The sequence below is a fragment of the Peromyscus californicus genome, unplaced genomic scaffold (genome assembly GCF_007827085.1).
Source record: "Peromyscus californicus insignis strain IS unplaced genomic scaffold, ASM782708v3 Scaffold_4__1_contigs__length_199733344, whole genome shotgun sequence".
NCBI classification, from domain to species: Eukaryota; Metazoa; Chordata; class Mammalia; order Rodentia; family Cricetidae; genus Peromyscus; species Peromyscus californicus.
The window spans coordinates 192,492,794-192,514,460 of NW_026294562.1; the positions used below are offsets into that span (position 1 = coordinate 192,492,794).

General features: G+C 40.7%; 1 protein-coding gene and 1 non-coding gene across 9 annotated transcripts; one reads left to right on the plus strand and one right to left on the minus strand.

Annotated features, from left to right (window-relative positions):
• Positions 1 to 1,302: 1,302 nt before the first annotated feature.
• LOC128095688 (zinc finger protein 595-like) lies at positions 1,303 to 20,172 on the minus strand. Of its 8 annotated transcripts, none has more exons than XM_052714891.1 (6): positions 20,018 to 20,172; positions 17,212 to 17,300; positions 13,927 to 14,002; positions 11,925 to 12,051; positions 11,126 to 11,218; positions 1,303 to 6,070 (listed from the first exon to the last, which is right to left on the minus strand). In XM_052714891.1, the coding sequence occupies exons 3-6, from the start codon at positions 13,954 to 13,956 to the stop codon at positions 4,152 to 4,154; spliced, it is 2,169 nt and encodes a 722-aa protein (XP_052570851.1). In that variant the 5' UTR covers positions 13,957 to 14,002; positions 17,212 to 17,300; positions 20,018 to 20,172; the 3' UTR covers positions 1,303 to 4,151. The 8 variants fall into 8 exon arrangements, with proteins under 8 accessions (XP_052570851.1, XP_052570850.1, XP_052570854.1 ...); XM_052714890.1 differs by lacking the exon at positions 20,018 to 20,172 and adding an exon at positions 19,739 to 19,987; XM_052714894.1 differs by lacking the exon at positions 20,018 to 20,172 and adding an exon at positions 19,739 to 19,987 and having other exon boundaries at positions 17,183 to 17,300.
• LOC128095764 (U6 spliceosomal RNA) lies at positions 9,911 to 10,012 on the plus strand. Its single transcript, XR_008213372.1, has one exon. It is a non-coding gene; the product is annotated as a U6 spliceosomal RNA (small nuclear RNA).
• Positions 20,173 to 21,667: the final 1,495 nt, after the last annotated feature.

Genomic DNA, 21,667 nt, shown 5'->3' on the forward strand with positions numbered 1-21,667 from the left:
AGCTGGGGGTGGGGTTGGGGGTGGGGGGCTATGAGCCTCTTTTTATAGTAAGGGATAAGCATGAGACATAGACAAAGGAATTTTTATAATTTTGAAGTTAAATTTTTAGAGACAAATTGTTTTAGGTTTTTATAATTTTCCATTAACAAGGTTTTAGGGGGGTTTGGCTAAACAATATTTGTATATCCCTGTAGCCCTTCTTGACTTAGTTAATTGATGTTTGTCCAAACCTGCAACTTCTCCTGACATAGATGAGTTCCCATAGTGGGGAATATGAAACAATGCAAGGCAAGCTGTCATGTAGAACTCATTAACAGTTAACTTTGGTTTGGGTAGTGAGTGGTAGAGTGTTATCGAAGAATAGCTAACCCCAGGGGTGCAAAGGGCAATCTTTAGTAAAAGAAAACTAGCATTTGGGTTGTTGACAGAGCTGCCCATCGTAAAACACGGAGGGCCCAGTTAAAGGTTAATCCTTTTTTTGCTAGCCAAGCTGATGGCTGTCAGTTTTTATTCCTTACGTTTATAATTTTATATTTCTATATTCCTGGACCCTTCAACACCTAAAACTCATCCAGAGTGCAACATCTTTACCTACTTCCTTAAATACAACAACAAAAAGAGCCAAACCTGTGTGCTCAGGTGGCCTTGAGAAGGACTTGATGTAAAGAAAATTACTGACTGGAGGTTTGTAAGTGCAACTTCAATCTGCCTCAGTTAGGATTACACTTTCATTGCCAGGTAATTGATTGCATTCAGCATTGGATCTGAAATAGGAAATATAAACTTAGATAATATTATGCCAGTTGTGAGGTTTGTGTAATGTGCAAAAACATTGTTTGTTTGTTTGTTTTTTTGAGACAGAGTTTCTCTGTGTTGTTTTGGTGCCAGTCCTGGATCTCGCTCTGTGTAGACCAGGCTGGCCTTGAACTCACAGAGATCCGCCTGGCTGTGCCTCCTGAGTGCTGGGATTAAAGGCATGCGCCACCACCACCTGGCGCAAAAACATTCTGAAAGAAACCATTCTGGTATTTTATCAAATTCTGTTAAGATTAGCCTTGAAGGACAGGCATGGTGGTGCACACTTTTAAACTCAAGCACAGGCAGGTAGATAGATCTCTATCTCTGGGAGTTTAAGGCCAGCCTGGTCTACATAATGTGTTCAAGGACAATTGGGGCTACATGGTGAGATCCTGCAGCAAAAATGCAATTACCCTTTCTTTCCTATGCTGAAATATCATGTGAGAGGTTCAGACCCGAGGCTAGATCATATATATTTCATTGAAGGTCCACGCAAAATTATTAAAAGCAACTGTTTTCTTTATTAAGAAATTCACTTACAGAGTTTGAAAAACATACCTGATTGTGATTTTATAACACAAATGCAGCTTACAGGAATTGGAAGAATGTTACTAAGACGGAAAACAGAGTAATCACTCAGCATTTACAAAGAACAGACAAAAATGTAAGTCTTGTTAGTACACATTGTACAACACAAGTTTTCTAAGAATAGTTTTGACTTTCTGCTGATATCTGTATTTATTTTCTCCACATAGATCTTATTGAAGACATCCAGCCATTGTTATTATTATATAAAGATACTAATTGCTAATTCTACAGCTTTGCCAAGAATTTTCAACAATTAGTAAAATGTTTGTGTTATTTTGAATGAGGTCTCACTACATAGGCCTGGCTGGCCTCAATTCAGAGTTCTGCCTTCTTCTAGCTAGTGTTGGAATTAAAAGTGGGCCAAAATCCACATCCAGATCATAAATGTTTTCTTGTAAATATTTAGGACATGCCAAGTGTCAGTGGCGCACGCCTTTAATCCCAGTACTCAGGAGGCAGAGGCAGTCGGATCTCTGAGTTCAAGGCCAGCCTGGTCTACAGAGTTCCAGGACAGGACTATACAGAGAAACTACCTCAAAAAAAAAAAAAATAAAATAAAATAAAATAAAGACAAAAACAAAACAAAAAAGCAAATATCGAGGAAAGCAGTTTTCTTTGGGGAGAGGAGGCCCACCTCACTCATAAGTGCATTCCTACTGTTCATCTGCCGCTATGGCACAGTAATAACTTTTTCTTGGGACATTAATCATTCTTGGTAAAAGTGATAGAGTTGAAGGGATTTTTCTGCTGTGAGTACTTCAACAGCACTGAATGGAAGAGAGATTTATTCACCAGTGGACTGAAGACAGTATAGTTCCTGAAAGACTTCAGTTTGTATTCTTTTTATACGCTAAAACCATAAAGTGGGGGAGAGCCAGCAAACAAGTGGGATTTAGTGGCTGGAGGCTTTTGCTTTTCAAATGCCTATGCTCCAGTTGACAAGAGTAAGCCTTTGTGGTGTGGTTACTAAGGACAAAAACCTATTGTGTTTGAGGCATTTCCCCCTTCTCAACTGCCTTCTCTTCCAGGTAGTAAGGTGCAAACCACTACACAAACCAATAAACCCAGTATCTAATGATAGGTCCTTTTTTTTTTTTCCTCTTTGAGACAGGGTTTCTCTTTGTAGCCTTGGCTGTCCTGGAACTCACTCTGTAGACCAGGCTGGCCTCAAACTCAGAGATCCACCTGCCTCTGCCTCCCCAGTGCTGGGATTAAAGGTGTGCACCAAAAAGCGGGTGTGCCCTCTGTACGTTCTCTCCTTTTCCGCACTCTCTCCTTCCGTATTCCCCTCCGCAGGTCCTTTCTTTCTCTCTCCGTCTCTCAATAAAGCTCTAGAAAGGTAACTATGGCACACTGATTCTTCCGCTCTTCTGCGACGATATATCCAGCACTCTCCTCCATCGGCATGGCCGCCCCAGCCACAAGCAACGCGGCTTAACCAATGGTGTCCCCTGATGATTAGTAGCCGTTCTCTACCTAACTTCCCTGACTCTTGTCTTGGGTCCCTCAGCTTTGATGCAACAATTGATACAAATTATTTGATGCTTTTCAGTGTAATCTAACCAACGGTACTTATGTCAGTCAATTTCAATACTTACAATATAAAAATGTTTCCCAAGATCGTTTTCTTTACTCAAATCAAAAAATCCTATTCCACTGAAATATGTGACGATTTTGTATATATTTAGTTTTCTTCTTTGTAATACACTGGCTTGTGTCTTAGTATTTGTATATGAATCTTTTATTATTACTACTGTTGGTTTTAATGTGCTGTGTTGTTACCAGTGCGAGAAAGGTCAAGAGGCATAACAAAACCCATTATCAGAGCAGAGTTTTATTAGGAGAGGGGAGGGACAGAAGAGAGTGACCGGGCCTGTGGAAGACATGTGCAGAGAGTTGGGAGGAGGAGGAGAAGAGGAAGGGGGGGGGGGGACTGTGATCCACTTCTTACAGATTCCCCTGCACATGTGCACATGGGTTTACAGAGCTACGCTATGGATTACGTAGGACATAAGGCCCCTTACTTGGCTGCTGAACTGCACATGTGCAGTCACATAGCTGCAGGAGTGGACAGAATTCCAACAACTATGCTCTGCATTTTCACTAAATACTTCCCCAACTTTCTAGAGAACTGAAAAATAATTTTCCTGCATACCCTTAGGGATTTTCTAGCTGTGCATGAGCATATACATTGTCACAGTCACAAGATCATCCGTGTAAAGTTCTCACCATCTTGCTATTGATAGGTTTTCACTCTACAATGCATGTTTTGAAGACGGGGAAAAAAGTCTTCTGAAAGCATTTTCTTGGATTTTCCTTCAGGAAGAATTTTCAGGTGTCTACTGTTTAGCAATAGGTAAAGACATTGACAAATTCAGTGAATTTCTTCTGGTTCCCAACAGTGGAATTTTTAATGTGCAATGAGGCATGAATAGAGCACAATGGTAAACATTTATCCGATTTCTCTCTAATATAAATGCTGTACAACATTTCAGGAAATAATTAAAGGCTTGGTGACATTCTTTAGATTAACATAGATTGTCTTCACTATGAAAGTTTTGAGGTTGATAAAGTAAAATGTTTTAATTAAGGGCTTCCCATATGGCCACATATTCAGAATTTTTCCTCACTATAAACTCTTGATGTTTTGTAAGATTCAACAATTCCTTCAAGGCTTTCACAAGTTTCTCAAGTTCATAATGATTCTCTAGTGTGGTGACTGCTTTGGTCCCTATGGGCAGAGCTCTGAAAAAGCATATACCACATTATTTACTATGGAAAGTTTTTTCTCCAGTATGAATTTTCTGATGTCTTTTAAGGTTTGCCAACGTGGTAAAGGATTTGTCACATTCACTACATTTGTAAGGTTTCTCTCCTGTATGAATTCTGTAATGGATGTTAAGGTGTGATAAGTGATAGAAGGCTTTACCACATTCTTTACAACCATGAGGTTTCTCTCCTGCATGGATTTTCTGATGTGTTCTAAGAGATGAAGATTTGGTAAAGGATTTGTCACATTCATAACATTTGTAAGGTTTCTCTCCAGTGTGGATTCTGTAATGGACTTTAAGGTGTGATAGTTGATAGAAGGCCTTACCACATTCTTTACAACCGTGAGGTTTCTCTCCTGCATGGGTTTTCTGATGTGTTTTAAGAGAAGAATGTTTAGCGAAGGATTTGTCACATTCCTCACATTTATAAAGTTTTGCAGCATGAATGCTTTGATGTCTCCTACAAGTTGAGCAGTGCGTAAAGGATCTGTCACATTGACTACATTTGTAAGGTTTCTCTCCAGTATGGATTCTGTCATGGCTTTTAAGACAGGACAACTGAGAAAAGCCCTTACCACATATTTTACATTGGTAAGGTTTCTCTCCAGTATGGGTTCTATAATGGACTTTAAGGTATGACAACTTACAAAAGCACTTACCACACTCTTCACATTTGTAGGGTTTCTCTCCAGCATGAATTTTCTGATGTATTCTAAGGGTTGAACACTGGGTAAAGGATTTGTCACATTCCTTACATTTGTAAGGTTTCTCTCCGGTATGGGTTCTGTCATGTTTTTTAAGTTGGGACAATATATAAAAAGACTTACCACATTCCTTACATTTGTAAGGTTTTTCTCCAGTATGAATTTTCTCATGTGTTCTAAGAGATGAGCACCGGGTAAAGGATTTGTCACATTCCTGACATTTATAAAGTTTTCCCGCATGCATATTCTGATGTTCTCTAAGAGATGAGCAGTAGGTAAAAGATTTGTCACATTCCTTACATTTGTAAGGTTTCTCTCCGGTATGGGTTCTGTCATGTTTTCTAAGTTGGGACAGCATATAAAAGGATCTACTACATTCCTTACATTTGAAAGGTTTTTCACCAGTATGAATTTTCTCATGTGCTCTAAGAGATGAGCACCGGGTAAAGGATTTGTTACATCTCCAACATTTGTAAAGTTTTCCCTCATGGATGTTCTGATGTTCTCTAAGAGATGAGCAGTAGGTAAAGGATTTGTCACATTCCTGACATTTGTAAAGTTTTCCCTCATGGATGTTCTGATGTTCTTTAAGAGATGAGCAGTAGGTAAAAGATTTGTCACATTTCTTACATTTGAAAGGTTTCTCACCAGGATGAATTCTGTAATGGGTTTTAAGGTCGCATAACCACTTAAAGGACTTGTCACATTCTGTGCATTTCCATAGTTTCTTTCCAGTACAAGTTCTCTGATGTGTACTGAGGCTTGAGCAGGTCCTGAAGGATTTCCCACATTCCCTGAAGTAGTGTGGCTTTTCTCCATTATGAATTCTTACCTGTACAAGCTTGGAGGTAAAGCCAAGAGACTGATCACATTTGTTATATTTATACTCTTTCTTTCCTATGAAGATTCCATGACTCTGACTTATGTTTGAAAATAAACTTAAAGATTTGCCAACATCTTTATATTTGCAAAGTTCTTCTCCAGTGTGCATGCTTTCATGTCTACTGCAGTGTATTGATTCAGTATAGTCACCCCTGTGATTTTGTATCCATCTGTTTTTGTAGCAGTTTTCTGTAGTATTATTTGTTTTGTACAGTGTCCATTTGGGGGATTCGCACAACTTCTGTTGAACAGCCACATGCTCATAGGCAATACACTTTGAGTTTTGATCAAAGACCTTCTCAGATTCGCCACACATCTGTTGGTACTCTAGAAAATGAGCACAATTAGGGTGAATAGGTTTGATGCATGATGAAACAGACTCAATATCTGAGTTCTCTAAGTAAATACAATTTTCTAGAAAAGAGCTGTTATGGAATAATTTTCTTGTACACTGTAAAGATGTGTCTTTGCCAAGGCACCTTCTGATTGGATTAATAAAAGAGCTTACTGGCCAGTAGCTAGGCAGGAGGTATAGTGGGGATAGCAAGACACAGAGGATGCTAAGAGAAGAAGGGCAGAATCTGAGGAGTCTCAAGTGAGATACAGAGGAAGCAGGAGATAAACATGCAGTGCTGAAGCAAGGTACCACCACGTGGCAGAGATAAGAAATATGGGTTAATTTAAAATGTAAGCGTTAGCTAGTAAACAGCCTAAACTATCGGCCGAGCATTTATAATCAATAATAAGTATCTGTATGGTTATCTGGGAATGACTACTGAGACACAGAAGAACTCTGCCTACACAGAGCTCTCAGCAAAGACTTTCCTTTCACTATCACTGTGTGGAAGCTACTGCATGGATGCTCAGAAGAACCTCCACTCTGATCTCCATCACAGATAGCAGCCTTTTAGTCCTTACCTAAGGTGTATTTGTAAAAAAGTAGGACAAATAGTTGAAGAAACAGTAAACTTTGGGGACAGAGCTCTCTGATGGATTACATTTGAAAAATGTTACTCTGCCAAATTTCCCTCAGAAATATTATATAACTATTTAAATCCAAAATATCTCCACTTAATAAGTGTATTGCTTGCACATCCTTCCCCAGAATATTCAAATTTTTTTTAAGTTTAAATTTTTTTCTTATGAACTTGATAGAGCTAGGTGTGGTGCAGCATGACTTTAATCCCAGAATTTATCAGACAAAGGCAGGCAGGTCTCTGTGAATTCCACTCCAGCCTGGTCTACATGTCGAGTCCCAGAATAGCCAGAGCTACATAGAGAGATCCTGTCTCAAAAACAAACAAACAAAAATCGTGATAGAGATTTTTTTTTTCTTAAAGACACATTAAAATCATTGAAAGCAATGGATGTAAAGAAAATACTTTTGCTAAATATCCAAAGCTGTAGATCAAATGGGGCAGGGATGTCATGGGTAGTTGTTATGCACTCTTTATTTCAAACCCTATACTGTCTGATATCTACAAACTCAGTCCTGTGTTCCCTGTCTTTCCTTAAATAGAAATTATAAAGGTCACTCACTACTTTCACTGATTTCTAAGGTTATTTTCTGGAAGGATCTTTGTGCCTTTCTCCCATGGAGAAAGTCAATACATGTAATATGAAGACATGGCTGCAAGAAAGGAAATTACAGAGATATCCTACTTCATGAACTCATGTTAGATTATAACCTACAACATTATTCCAACTTGAAGACATTAACAAGGTGGTAGCATAGAAAATTTCATATTCTCATGCTAGCATATAGTACATAACAAAACCAACATTCACTGACAACATTGTTCGGCAAGATTGCTAAAATAACTAGGAGCTTGCCATTACACAGTAGAATAAGACATTAAATTTAAGTAAGGAACAAAGATAATCATTTCTTAGATATTCATACATTTTTTTTTCATTCTCTAATTAGAACACTAAAATCAGTGGAAGGCCAAGATAGAAAGCCCAGTGTTGAAAAGCAGCAAATTCTGTGTGCGACGGATGAGAGAGAGAAAACTGGAACAGGGCAGGTTTCAACTCAGCAGCAGAAACAGGGCTCAGAAAATTAAACACAGAACTATGAGAGATTCACCAGACAAAACAACCTCTTTGCCATTGTCTCAAGGACATATACAAGACTAATTCTGAAAGTATAAAATAGTAACAGTGAGATTCCAGCTCTTCTTGATCAGAATGTCAGTGCCTCAGACACTGGAACCCAAAAAATGTGTAGGAGTCAGGCGGTGGTGGTGCGTGCCTTTAATCCCAGGCAGGTGGATCTCTGTGAGTTAGAGACCAGCCTGGTCTACAGAGTGAGATCCAGGACAGGCACCAAAACTACACAGAGAAAACCCTGTCTCGAAAAACAAAACAAAACAAACAAACAAACAAACAAAAAAGAATGTGTAGGATGTGGATGTGTTTTTAGATGAAATCACTTTATATATAACCAGTTGACATATTTTCAGGTGCTGGCTTTGGCAAGCCCTGTAGTATGCAAGAATAAAATAATTATAAAGGATCATGACTGAACTTTATAATAGAATGAAAACAGTAAAGATTAATATGAAGAGTAAAGAAGTTAAGATAGTCATGAGAAATACAGAAAACTTTGTAAAAAGTGTTAGTATGTTCTTTACTTTCAGTGATTTTCTTTTTTTTTTTTTTTTTTTTTTTTTTTGGTTTTTCGAGACAGGGTTTCTCTGTGTAGCTTTGTGCCTTTCCTGGAACCTGGAACTCGCTTTGTAGACCAGGCTGGTCTCGAACTCACAGAGATCCGCCTGCCTCTGCCTCCCAAGTGCTGGGATTAAAGGCGTGCGCCACCACCGCCCGGCACTTTCAGTGATTTTCTTAAAATCATATCAGAGTAGAAGATGCAAAATTGCTTCAAGAATTGAGACAGAGCGGCTGGAGAGATGGCTCAGTGGATGCTCTTCCAGAGGACCCAGGCTGTGACATGCACATGGCAACTCCAGCCCTCGGTAACTTCAGCTCCAGGGCATCCAAGGGTACCAGGTACATGGGTTGTGTACAGACATACATGCAGACAAAGCCTCCATACACAAAAATTACATACATAAAGCAGGGTGGTGGTGGCGCACACCTTTAATCCCAGCACTCAGGAGGCAGAGGCAGGCAGATCTCTGTGAGTTCGAGGCCAGCCTGGTCTACACAGCGAGTTCCAGGACAGGCTTGAAAGCTACACAGAGAAACCCTATCTCAAAAAAAAAAAAAAATTACGTATATAGATACATAAAAATTAAAATGAATTTAAGAAAAAAGATTTGAAACAAAGAAAAATAAGATTAAAATATATATTTTCTGCCATAAATCTACTTCAAATTTAAGGACACAAAATGTTGAATGAAGAAATTTTGATAAGATATCTGTGGTGGTTTGAATGAGAACGCATTTCACAGGCTCATATATTTGCATGCTTAGTCCTCAGCTGATGAACTGAGAAAGGATTAGAAATTGTGCCCTTGTTGGAAAAGTGTCGCTGGGCGTGAACTCTGAGGTTTTAAAAGCTAACACCAGGCCAGGTGTCACTCTGCCTTTGGATTAAGATGTAAAGTGCTCAACTACTGGTCCAGCACCATGCCATCCTGCCTCCCACATGCTCCACACTGTAGCTGAAGTTTTCTCCAGTCCTGCCTGGCTCACGGTCAGGACAAATCTCTCTCACCCGCCAGTCCCGCAGCCACTCAGACCCAACCAAGTAAACACACAGAGACTTATATTATTTAAACTGTTTGGCCTAATGGCTCAGGCTTCTAGCTATCTAGTTCTTCTATCTTAAATTGACCCCTTTCTATTAGTCTATAAGTTGCCACGTGGCTCGTGGCTTACAGGTACCTTACATCTCACTTGTTATGGTGGCGGGGGCTGGCAGCGTCTTTCTGACTCAGCCTTCCACTTCCCAGAATTCTCCTCTCTCCTTGTCCTGCCTATACTTCCTGCCTGGATACTGGCCAATCAGTGTTTTATTTATTAACCAATCAGCGCAACACATTTAACATACAGAACATCCCACAGCACCCCACCATGATGATAACTGACTAACCCTTTGAAACTATACTCAAACCTCCAATTAAATGCTTTCTTTCCTAAGAGTTCCCTTGGTCATGGTGTCTCTTAACAACAATAGTGACTAAGACTGTACCCAATGGTGCGCTCATGGACAGCGCTTACACTAAAACTGGAATGACACACAGATTAGAATTGCCCCTGCACAAGGGTGACATGCAAATTCATGAAGCATTCCATATTAAGAAAATCAAATTCTGGGCAGTGGTGGTACATGCCCTTAATCCCAGGAAGAGGCAGGTGGTTCTCAAGTGGGTTTGAGACCAGCCTGCTCACACAGAACTAGTCCTAGGATAGTCAAGGCTAAACAAAGAAAACCTGTCTTGAAATAAACAAAACAAAATGAAAAGAGAAAAGGGATCACATGACTATAGGTAGCAATAAAGAACTGAAGTACACAAGTAAAATAACAGGCAATTCAAATCAACACCATCAAAATTAAAATAAAGAATACTAACCAAGAATAAAATGGTCCATTCCCTATAAAAGATTTTATCAGTATGGATGCATTTCATAGCATATTTTCCTAATACATGAAACAATCATTGACAGGAATGAAAAAATAATACATGATGAAAAAATACATCATGATTATAGAATCTTTCAATATCTACCATGTAACGATAGATGATGATATTAGACAGAATGTCAGGTCTGGAAAGAAGCACACAAACAGCATGAGACATGGATTATTGCCAGCAGCCCTCCTGAGATTCACCTACATGGAAGGACACCTCAGTCTACTCAAACTTAAAAGAACACGCTGCAGGATGAATCCTATCTTAACTAATTGAACCATCATAAAAAGAAATGATGAATGTGCCAGGCATTGTGGCTCATGCCTTTAATCCTAGCATTCAAGAGGCAGAGGAAGGCAGATCTCTGAGAGTTCGAGGCTAGCCTGGTCTATAAAGTGAGTTCCAAGACAGCCAGGGCAACTCAGAGAAACCTTGTCTGGAAAAACAAACCAACAAACAAAAAAATTATAGCAACGAAAATCACTTAGTATTGGCCTGAAGTCTTATAACTGAAGACATGAATGGTTACTAAGACAGAATCCTCCTCCCTCATAGTCAAATAAAATTTTATTTGCATACTAGTAGTACTTCCAAGATAATACCTGTGCAATAAGAATGTCTTCTAACATTTACAGTAGAATGCATCTTGAGGGCACTGCACTAAGGAAAGAGATCAAGAATTAACTCTAGTGAGACAGAACATGGCAAAACCATTTTCTGTTTTTCCTTCCTCTTTCACTGGAATCTCTCACTTCTGTCCTGTTCATTCACTCACCCCTACCTGGTCTGGCCACCATCTCCTCTCTCTTCACATTCCAGGGCACTTGGATTTGCTCCAGACAGGGAACCAGGTCTGCCTTGCATGCAATAATACCTGTGTATTAGAAAGTGGCACATGATTTTGCTGGATTCTATAGAATGTACTAGATATCTAAAAAGATGACATAATAGAAGTCCTAAGTAAATGGCTCAATGGTGAAAAGGACCCAGTTTTGGTCCCTAGTACCTGTGGAAGCTCACAATCGTTTGTAACTTCAGAATCAGTGCATTTGCTGCCTTCTGCTGGCTTAGTTGGGCACTCTGAGCACTCATGTACATGCAGGCTAACACCCATGCATAAAATAAAATAAATAAAGCTTAAGAAATATTTAGGGAGCATTTTCAGTTTCCAGGCTGAGTTTTGCTTCCTGTTAAGACTGAGTCAAATGCAATGATGGAAATGGAACTTCAGGATTTGGTGGGAATATTATCTCTCTTGGAGTATATCAAATGGAAATGGAACATTAGGATGTGGATAGGAATATGATCAGTTTCTGAATGAACCCAATGCAATGCTGGAAATGATACTTTGAGATGTGGGTGGAAACAACTACTGCCAGGTCTGTGAATGTATTGTGGACCTGAAAGGAAGCCTTCAAAATGCCTTCAAAAGGGAAAACATCAAATACCAGGAAGATGTATTAGTTAACATTACCGAGTTTCCTATAGTTTCTAAGATAGCTAACCAGAGAGTATCCACATCTACACAGTAGGTATATACCAAGGATCAGTTACGAATTCTTTGAGAAAAATATCCTCACCCACAGAGATCAGGTTGCTGTAATTCTCCAGCATCACATCAATGTACAAAGCCCTCTGAGCAGAATCCAGGTATTCCCACTCCTCCTGGGAGATGTCCACAGCCACATCCCGGAATGTCAACAGACCCTGAAATGAAAATAAATTTACCATGTGTAGAGTACTTTCCTGGATACAAAGAGTACAAGAGAAATCGAGCCATTTATTCTGTTGTAAATGAAGGAGCACAGTTATTCAGTAAGATGATTTCTGGAGTAATCACACTCAAAACTGCATTGTCTAACTACGGGAAAATAGGATGACATTATATTCCCAGAAACAATATATTTTTAGGGCATATAAGATATAAATTCATGGTGTGGACAGAGAAATATACCTTTTTATCAAGGCTGTGTTCATTTAACATAGAATCACAGTGTAGGCATCTTAGACAGTAAACTTGTGATAAGCAAAACTGTGCTTCTAAATGCCAAAATGGTAGACCTCGATAAAACAGAGACACTGGATCAATCTTTTCCACAGTTAGGTCTTATTGAACTGTATTCTTTTTTGTTTGTTTGTTTGTTTGTTTTTGTTTTTTTGAGACAGGGTTTCTCTGTGTAGCTTTGGAGCCTGACCTGGAACTCACTTTGTAGACCAGGCTGGCCTCGAACTCACAGAGATCTGCCTGCCTCTGCCTCTCCAGTGCTGAGATTAAAGGTGTGCACCACCACTGCCTGGCCGGACTGTATTCTAATAAGCTCTGGTGAGCTAAGGATCTAGGATCAATGCTCTAGCTCCACAATTCTCTAGAGCAAAGAGGCAGAACTTGGGAGGCAGAATCTATGGATGAATTTAATGTCAAAGCAGTTTCAAATACCGGGTGTGGTGGAACACATCTTAAATCCCATGCAGGAGGAAGAGGTAGGCAAATCGCTTTGCACTCTGGGTTTACATAGTGAGTTCCAGACCAAGGCTGCAAAGTGAGACACTGTCTCAATGTAATAAGCAAATAAATAAGTGAGTGAGTGAGTCAGTCTGTCAGAGAGTTCTGGTTTTCTCACAGTAAGAAGGGAGCAGCGACAATCCATACCGCTAATGCTCCAAACATTCACTATATAATGAGATTATCTTATGAGATATTTTGGCAACCCTGAAGTACATATAAAAACCAGGGCTGGGCAGTGGTGGCAACTGGTTTCGATCCCAGAACTGGAGAGGCAGAGACAGGCAGATCTCTGTGAGTTCGAGGCCAGCAACTACAGAGTGAGTTCTAGGACAGTCAGGGCTATAGAGAAACCTTGTCTTGAAAAACCAACCAACCAAACAAACAAAAAAAGGAGAGAAGCAAAGAAACTACAATCTGAATCTGCCAACAAGAGTATCACTTTAGGCCAGTGGCTCTCAACCTCCTTAAAGCTGTGACCTTTTAATACAGCTCTAGGTTTGCCAAAGGGGTCATGACCCACAGGCTGAGAACCCTGCTTTAGGCCAAGATGACACAGAATCGCAGTACTCTGCACTCATTAGAGAGCTTAAACATTCTGCATGAGGATCACAGACAGTACGACCTTGTCTACGACTACTTTTTCATAAACAGTTCAGTGACAACAGCAAGGCTCTTGAGTCTGAATGTGCACTTTCATAAAGCTAGTTTAAGGAAATCTCACGGAGTGCTCAAATGGAGCCTCTGCTGAACATGGTCCTCCTCAATGATATATAAGGGCACCCCCCGAATCCTCTGTCCAATCGGGTATCAACACATTTCTCTGATTATCAATCACAGTGGAAAACATTTTCAGAATTACAGGTCTTGAATTCATTTACCCTTACAAAGAGAAGCTGGGAAGGACAGATGAAGGGAAGGCTGTGCTACAGTAGAGGCCATGTATATTTAATCAGTTAACCTTATCTGTCAGAAGAAGAGGAAAAACAAACTTTTAGATAACATACACACGTAATTAAAGGCCTGCAGTGTTTTAATCTATAACAATCCCACAGATGAGAAGAGGGCACGACACTGACCTGGAACGTGTTTACTGGAGAACCAGCCATTTTTCTCCTTCTTGCACTTTTGTGCCAAGGTGTCAAAAAGATAAACCTGAAATTTGTATTAAAAGTGGTTAGGAACAAAGCCATATACCACAGAAAAAGATCCACACACTAGAATACTACCAGATGTCTTGTCAATATTCCTACAGTCAGCAGACTATGAAAGAGTGTGTTTAAAGCCACGATAGAAAACAACCATTAACCATATCATTGCACCCAGGCAACATGTCCCTAACAGTTGGCAGAGAGGTAAGGGCATTTGGAGATAGTCATGAGTTAACAGGTCATTTCACCCAAACATACTGAAGATAATAAGAAGAACAGACGATGCACACAAGAATGAGAAAAGAGAGGTTGGGGGAGGGGGGACTGAGCATTTAAGAGCACCGGCTGCTCTTCCAGAGGATGCAGGTTCAAATCACATGGCAAACTACAATCGTCTATAACTCAGGGAGATATAATGCCCTCAGGCCTTTCAGGCACCGGGTTTGCACATAGTGCACCCACATACATGCAAGCAAAACACACATAAAATAAAATAAAATAAAAACAAAACCGACAGGGAGAGGAATTATCTAAGAGGATACAGGAAATGAGATATGTGTGAGGAATAAGTGAATATAGGAGAGCTGGGAATTAATAAGTCAAGTACAACATAGCCAACCAGCAAAGCACTGTAACAGAGAAGGAAAAAAAATAGTACCAATCATGCAACCACCTACAACACAACCAACAAAATTACAGGGAAGAAAAATCCTATGAACAAAGTCTGGGTAGAAACAGAAATGAAATGTCACCTGACAAAGTTCAGTTCAACAAAATCTCATGATGGAATTCCTAAAGGAGCTATGAAGAAATGGAACGTGGCTCAATACCATAAAGGACATGTTTGTCAAACCTAGGCCAACAGTACAGTACGGAGAGAAAAATGAACCTCATTGGCAGGAACACCGTAACAACACAAAGGCGCACACCTTCTTCAGTTTTATTTAATGTGGAGCTATGATGGCTAGCAAGAGAGGTTTGAAAAGACAAAGAAGCAAAAGAGATAAGCTAGGACATAAAGGCACCAAAGTGCTCTTTTCCACAACGATGTGATCACAGAGGTAAAACTCCCTACTGATAGCTGGGCGTGGTGGCACACAACTTTAATCCCAGCACTCGGGAGGCAGAGGCAGTCGGATTTCTGTGAGTTCCAGGCCAGCCTGGTCTACAAGATGTGTTCCAGGACAGCCAGGGCTGTTACACAGAGAAACCCTGTCTTGAAAAACTCCCTAAAAAAAACAAACCAAACCAAACCAAACCAAACCAAAAAAACATAAAAACCTCCCTACTGACAAGACGAGGAACCCTTAGATTTGTCAAATGCTTGAAGTAATGTTGAAAATGGAAAATTAACATGTAAAATCACTACTTTTTCCATATATCGATAATGAGGATGTTAAAAACCAAATGGAGAAACTAACCCATAACATTACCTTAAAATACACCCAGGAGACAGGCATGGTGACACAAGCCTCTGATGCCAGGGCTCAAGAAACAGAAACAGGTGGATCTATGTGAGTTCAAGGCCAGAACAGCTAGAGCTACATAGTAAGACTCTTTCTCAAAAGAGATAGATAGATAGATGACAGATTGTTAGATAGATGATAGACAGACAGACAGACAGACAGACAGATAAAATCCCATCCAGGAATACTCCTAAAGAATAAGGTGCTAATTAATTAATTAACTTTGACTTCTATGATGAAAAATTGAAGGCACTCAAAAAAGGTGAAAAAGATAATAAACAATGAAATGCATTTCCATGCACACCAATGAGGGAAAATGACACAAGATACAGTATAAACGTATATATTACAACAGCAGAGACTGATCTATTAAAGCTGTGATCTCAGGATATAATACAGAGCCACATGACCAAGAGCACCACGGTAGAGGCAAAAGAGCAGGCCCAGCCCAGGGCAAGGGAGAGCAGGTCCAGAACCAGCCCAAGCAGCTAAGACCATCTGTAATTTTACCAAAATGCTCTACTGTGGTCAAATCTTAGAAACAGACTAGGTCACCAGGAGAAGGTGACTTAGCACTCAGGGAGCAGAGGCAGATGGATCTGTGAGTTTGAGGTCAGCCTGATCTACAGAGTGAGTTCCAGGACAGCCAGAGCTACACAGCAAAACCCTGTCTCAAGAAAAAGAAAAGAAAGAAAGAAAGAAAAGAAAAAGAATGAAAAGAAACTCTCTTTTCTGACAGAGCTGGAAAGCAAATATTAACAGCAGGAAAACAGAAGGAATACATGATGTGAAAACTGACAGCTGGCATGTTCTTATTCACAAACGAAAAGGCCATGTAGAATGTTGCCTTCTCTAAAGTTTCCAAGAAAGTTCCTATCAAAATCTTCCTGGCATTTTTGTAGAAATAGAGAAAGTAATCCTAAAGTGATATTAAATTGTGGGAAACCACAAACATTTCAAAAATTCTTCAAAGGAAGATCAAACCCAGAGGCGATTTGAAACTGTTAAAATCATAGCAACAAAACCACTGAGTGTTGACCTCAAGACAGACAGGAGATATCATTGAGAGGACAATGTACATGGAGCTTAATACTCTAGAGAGATACTAAACAATTTTTATCAAAATCCTACTGGCATTGTTTTAGGATGTAGAGAAATTAACCCTAATATTAGATATAGAATTTGAAGAACTGCAAAAAACTGCAAAATTTTGGAGAGCAGAGAAAAACTGAGAGGCATCAATTTTCCTAATTTTATAAATTAAAATTATAGTAATGAAAACTATTTAATATTGATATGAAGAAACTATCAGTGATATGCGTTCAAGAGGAATACCATCAATCACATGCATAGTGAAATAAAATTACATTTGCTTTTTACTATTAATTCTTTTTGATCGTTTGTTTGTTTATTTGTCTTTCAAGACAGGGTTTCTCTGTGTAGCTTTGGAGCTTATCCTGGAACTCGCTCTGTAGACATGTTGGCCTCGAACTCACAGAGATCCACCTGCCTCTGCCTCACGCATGTGGAGATTAAAGGCGTGTGCCACCACCTCCGGGCTTTACTATTAATTCTTACATAGAAAGTCTTCTAACACCTCTAACAGGATAATCCTGAGGAGATTATTCTCAGTAGAGTTCTCCAGAATCATTTATAATGAAACAGAATGTGGCAAAACTGATGTCATGCCAGTTTCCGCTGTCACTTGAGCTGCTCACCAATCCTTGCCTCAATCAACCCAACACACCTGGATCCTTCGCTACTGTCTCCTCTCTCTTCACCATCCAGGGATCTGTTCTGCTGCAGAGGTGAGCAGGTCTGGGCGATCAGTGAGTCCTAGACACGAGAAAGAGATTGTTCTAACACAGTACTGTGCGCAGTAGATAAAGAGAACATGAACCAGAGGATTCTACAAATGGTTCCCCAACTGTCACGTAGTGTCAGAACACCGAAGATATTTAGAGACCATTTTCAATCTGCATAACTTGAGTCCCACTTCCAGTCACAGCTCAGCTAAAGCTAAAGGGTAGGGCTGGAAAGATGGCTCAATGGTTCAGAGTACTTGTTGTGTGAATCCTAAATGGTCTTATAATGAATTGAACTCAGGACCTCTTGAAGAGCAGCCAGTGCTCTTAACCTCTGAGCCATCTCTCCAGCCCTGTGGGCTGGGCGGTGGTGGTGCACGCCTTTAATCCCAGCCCTGGGAGGCAGAGCCAGGCAGATCTCTGTGAGTTCAAGGCCAGCCTGGGCTACACTGTGAGTTCCAGGAAAGGGGAAAAGCTACACAGAGAAACCCTGTCTCGAAAAACCAAAAAAAAAAAAAAAAAAACCCAAAACAAATATGTTACAAGTACTGGTGGCTGCTCTTTTAGAGAGAACCAAGAATCGAGTCCCGGCATCCATACAGTGTCTCACAATCATCTGCAATTCCAACTCCAGGGGATCTGACCCCTTCTCCTGGCCTCTGTAGGCACCAGGTATGAAAGTGGTACAGACATACAGGCAGGCAAACACATATGAGCAAATTAAAAACAAAACTAAACCTCAAGAGTGGAAATGAAACTTCATGATTGAAGTGGCAATATTATATACTATTGAGTCTCTCAGAACACAAATGAAAGAAACCTAACACTTCCCCAAATGAAAAACATGAAGAATAGAGAAAACTTCACGAAAATGTTCTTTCCTGCTTTGAAAATTTTTCACTGTAATATGAGATGTGAGGTTCATCCACACAAAGCTCACACACATGCAGCACAGTTTGAGAAGGAACCTGAGGATGAGAAAGAATAATACGAGAAAACTATTCTCATCCACAGTAACCAAACTGCTGTAATTCTGTTGTGGAAATCTCTCTGGAATAAGCAATCTTAAACCACTGGAAGTGAGAAAGAAGAGATGTCACCAGTGGACTGAAGCTGGGAAAGGCTTTGTCTCCAGTTCCGTTTGTATTCGCATTTTAAAATCTACAACTACAAGGTGGGGCCAGGAGAAAAGCAAGCAGGACTTCCCAAAGGCAGCTTGGGGGCTTTTCAAATGCATGTTAAAGCATGTTAAATGCACGTGGTAAGGTTGCTAATTGTTTCATCAATTTCTCCAGGTCATTCTGTTCCAAGCAGCAAGATGAAGTCCAGGCAGCAAGATTAGCTGTAAAAGCAGAGCTTTAAGTAACTTAAATAAATCAGTAATCCAGTATAAATGGTCTTTTCCACCTTACTCTACTTCAATTCTCCAACTCCAGTCTCTGTACAAAACCCTCTGAGCATTCCCCTTCCTCCTGGGAGAAGTCCACAACAACATCACTGAATGTCAACAAACCCTGAAATAAAAAGCCATGGTTTGAGTAGGGTGGTGGTGATAAACTCCTTTAATCCCAGCACTCAGGAGGCAGAGGCTGGTGGATCTTTGAGTTTGAGGCCAGCCTGGTCTGAAGTTCTAGGACACCCAGGACTGCTGTTACACTGAGAAATCCTGTTTCAGCCCCCCACCCACCCAAAAAGCAAGAGCGTGGCCAAGTGGCCATGTGCTATTCTTGAACCAAGAAGACAAAAGAAAACCTGAGACTCTTCTGATGTAGGTGAGTGGTCACAATTATTCAAAAGTCCTTTCTACTGAAGTGCTGTTCTATTCGGTGCTTTATAACGGTGGACATACTGTAGCCTGATAGCCTCACTCTCAGCATGCATAAGGTGTCTTTCTAGACTATAAGATGTAACATTATGTAACATACTCACATAAGAGTACAAAATTTTGAGCACTGTATTTACACCATAGAATGCATACATCTCAGATGGAAAATTAGTGGTAAAATTCTACATAGTAAATGCCAATGCTTATAACCATAACTGTGGAGTCTGCTAAAATATATTTGTGATTCAAACAAATCTACAGTCGATACTTATGTGATTAATATCTAACAAGCTTTTTAGGTTGACAATTCACAAGCCCTAAATGCCACTCTCCTGAGTAGGGAAGTGGTGGAACACGTTAGTTGAAAAGTATGGATAATTTAAAATTTAAGAGCTTTGTTGTTTCGGAAATAACAAACAGAACACTGTTTAAAAACCTCAATATATAAATTCAATTTTGCAACAATATTTATAAGAGACTATTTAAAAAATCTTAAAAGAAAAAAATCACAGTCTAGTTCATACAGTCTAAAATTTACCAACAGTAAATTTTTTTGTCAGAGCAGGGTCCTTATGAACAGCAGAGAAACTGCTCGCACCCCCGGTCCCTCCCCTCCCGTGTCCCAGCCCCGCAGCTCCTCTGACCTGGGAGGTTCCAGGGCCGCCGGGCTGCGGTTCCCGCCACTGCGCTGCTGACTGGTGACTTTCCCAGGCCGCCCCGCGCGGCGACTGCGGCTCCGGGGAGGTTTCGTGTCCCCGCGACACCCCGCCGTGTCCTCCGCTCCCAGGTTGTGCACTGTGCGTCTCCCGAAATTCCTTAGGGACTAGCGAGTTTGCTGCGCCTCCAGCCTTTGGGGCCCCGAGCCTAGCCCGGCCCCGCCCACTACGCAGTTTGCTCACAGTCACCCATCCCCGCCCACCTACTTCCTCTTTCCGTTCCGTTTCCCAAGCCGGTCCAGCGGTGCAGGTGTCCCCTGGGCAGCACCCTTGAAGTCGGCGACATTCCCAGTTCCACTCTCGCCCTCTGCACTGGCAATGGCTTGTGGGAAATTCTGTGGCTTCGGGAAAGATTTGTGCTCCTCGGGCAGGTTAGCTGGCTCTGTTCAGCAAGCTTAACGGAGACAACCAAAATGTAGGTGTCATTCTCGCCAGGAGTGGTGGCGCAGGCCTTTAATCCCAGCCCTTGGGAGGCAGAGGCAGGTGGATGCCTGAGTTCAAGGCTAGCCTGGTCTACAGAGGGAGTTCCAGTACAGCCAGGGCTACACAGAGAAATTCTGTTTGAAAAAAAACGAAAACTACTCTCTATATGTATGTCTCTGTGTACACATATGTGTTTATACTTGTATATATGCATTTTCCTCTCATGATATATATGAGACATATATATGTATACACACACACACACATATACACGACAGGGAAATATATAATAGGACAAGGAAACAACAGGGGTATAAAAAGCTGTTTAACTACACTTGGGCTCAGCTTTGGACTAAGGTCATAAGTGGACTGCAGCAAGTGAGTGTGTCATCCTTGAGCCGGGCCACTGTGGCCCTCAAAGGGCTAAAAAGTTCCTTCTACCTCTGGGATTCCCGGCCCCTCACTGAGAATTTAGGATGGGTTCAGGCTTACATGATCCTGCCACATGCCAAGAAGCACCTGAGGAATATCTGGGAGGAAAGTGGCCGTGTTTTGGTACAAAAGAATAAAACCAATCCAACTTTCTGAAACCTTCCCTCCTGTGCATCAGTGGCAACAGATGGCTAACGGCAATTTTAATACCTTAAAATATATGATGAAAAAGCTTTAACGGAGGATATTCATGATATAGTAACTCCAGAGAGACTCCAGACATTCTGTGGAACAGTGGCCTTCATTCAGGGTGGTTTGAGCCTCGAGGGGCATTAAAAGTTCTTAATATGCAACAACAACATAAAGGACTTGGAAATTATATTGTTAACAATCAGAAATCAGACTAGTGATGTAGACATGGTTCCAGGAACTCAAAGTCCAAACTATGAAACAGAAAAACCTCAAAAAGTAAAACTCTCCTCCCCTGCAAAAAAATTCTAGAAAAATGATAAGCTGGGCCTGGTACATGTCTTTAATCCCAGCACTCAGATGGAAGAGGCAGGTAGATCTCTGTGAGTTCCAGGCTCCTTGGTCTACAGAGAGAGTTACAGGGCAGCCAAGGCTGCATAAATAAGACTCTGTCTCAAAACGAAAACAAGCCGGGCGGTGGTGGCACACGCCTTTAATCCCAGCACTTGGGAGGCAGAGCCAGGCGGATCTTTGATCCAGGAAAAGGCACAAAGCTACACAGAGAAACCCTCGAAAAACAAACAAACAAACAAACAAACAAACAAAAAATTAAAGGGATATTTCGACAAGAAATGTCCCATCTTAAAATGAAAAAAAAAACCCTCATAATAGGTGATGAGATTATAAGGCATTTAAAGTGTCTTTTTTCATCTAAAACATAACATGCAGGGTTAAGATGGCGGTTTCGGCTCTGTGTCTGCTTCCATACCTTATTTGCAGGAATGCTTCCCTCTCCAAGTCATTGACATCTCC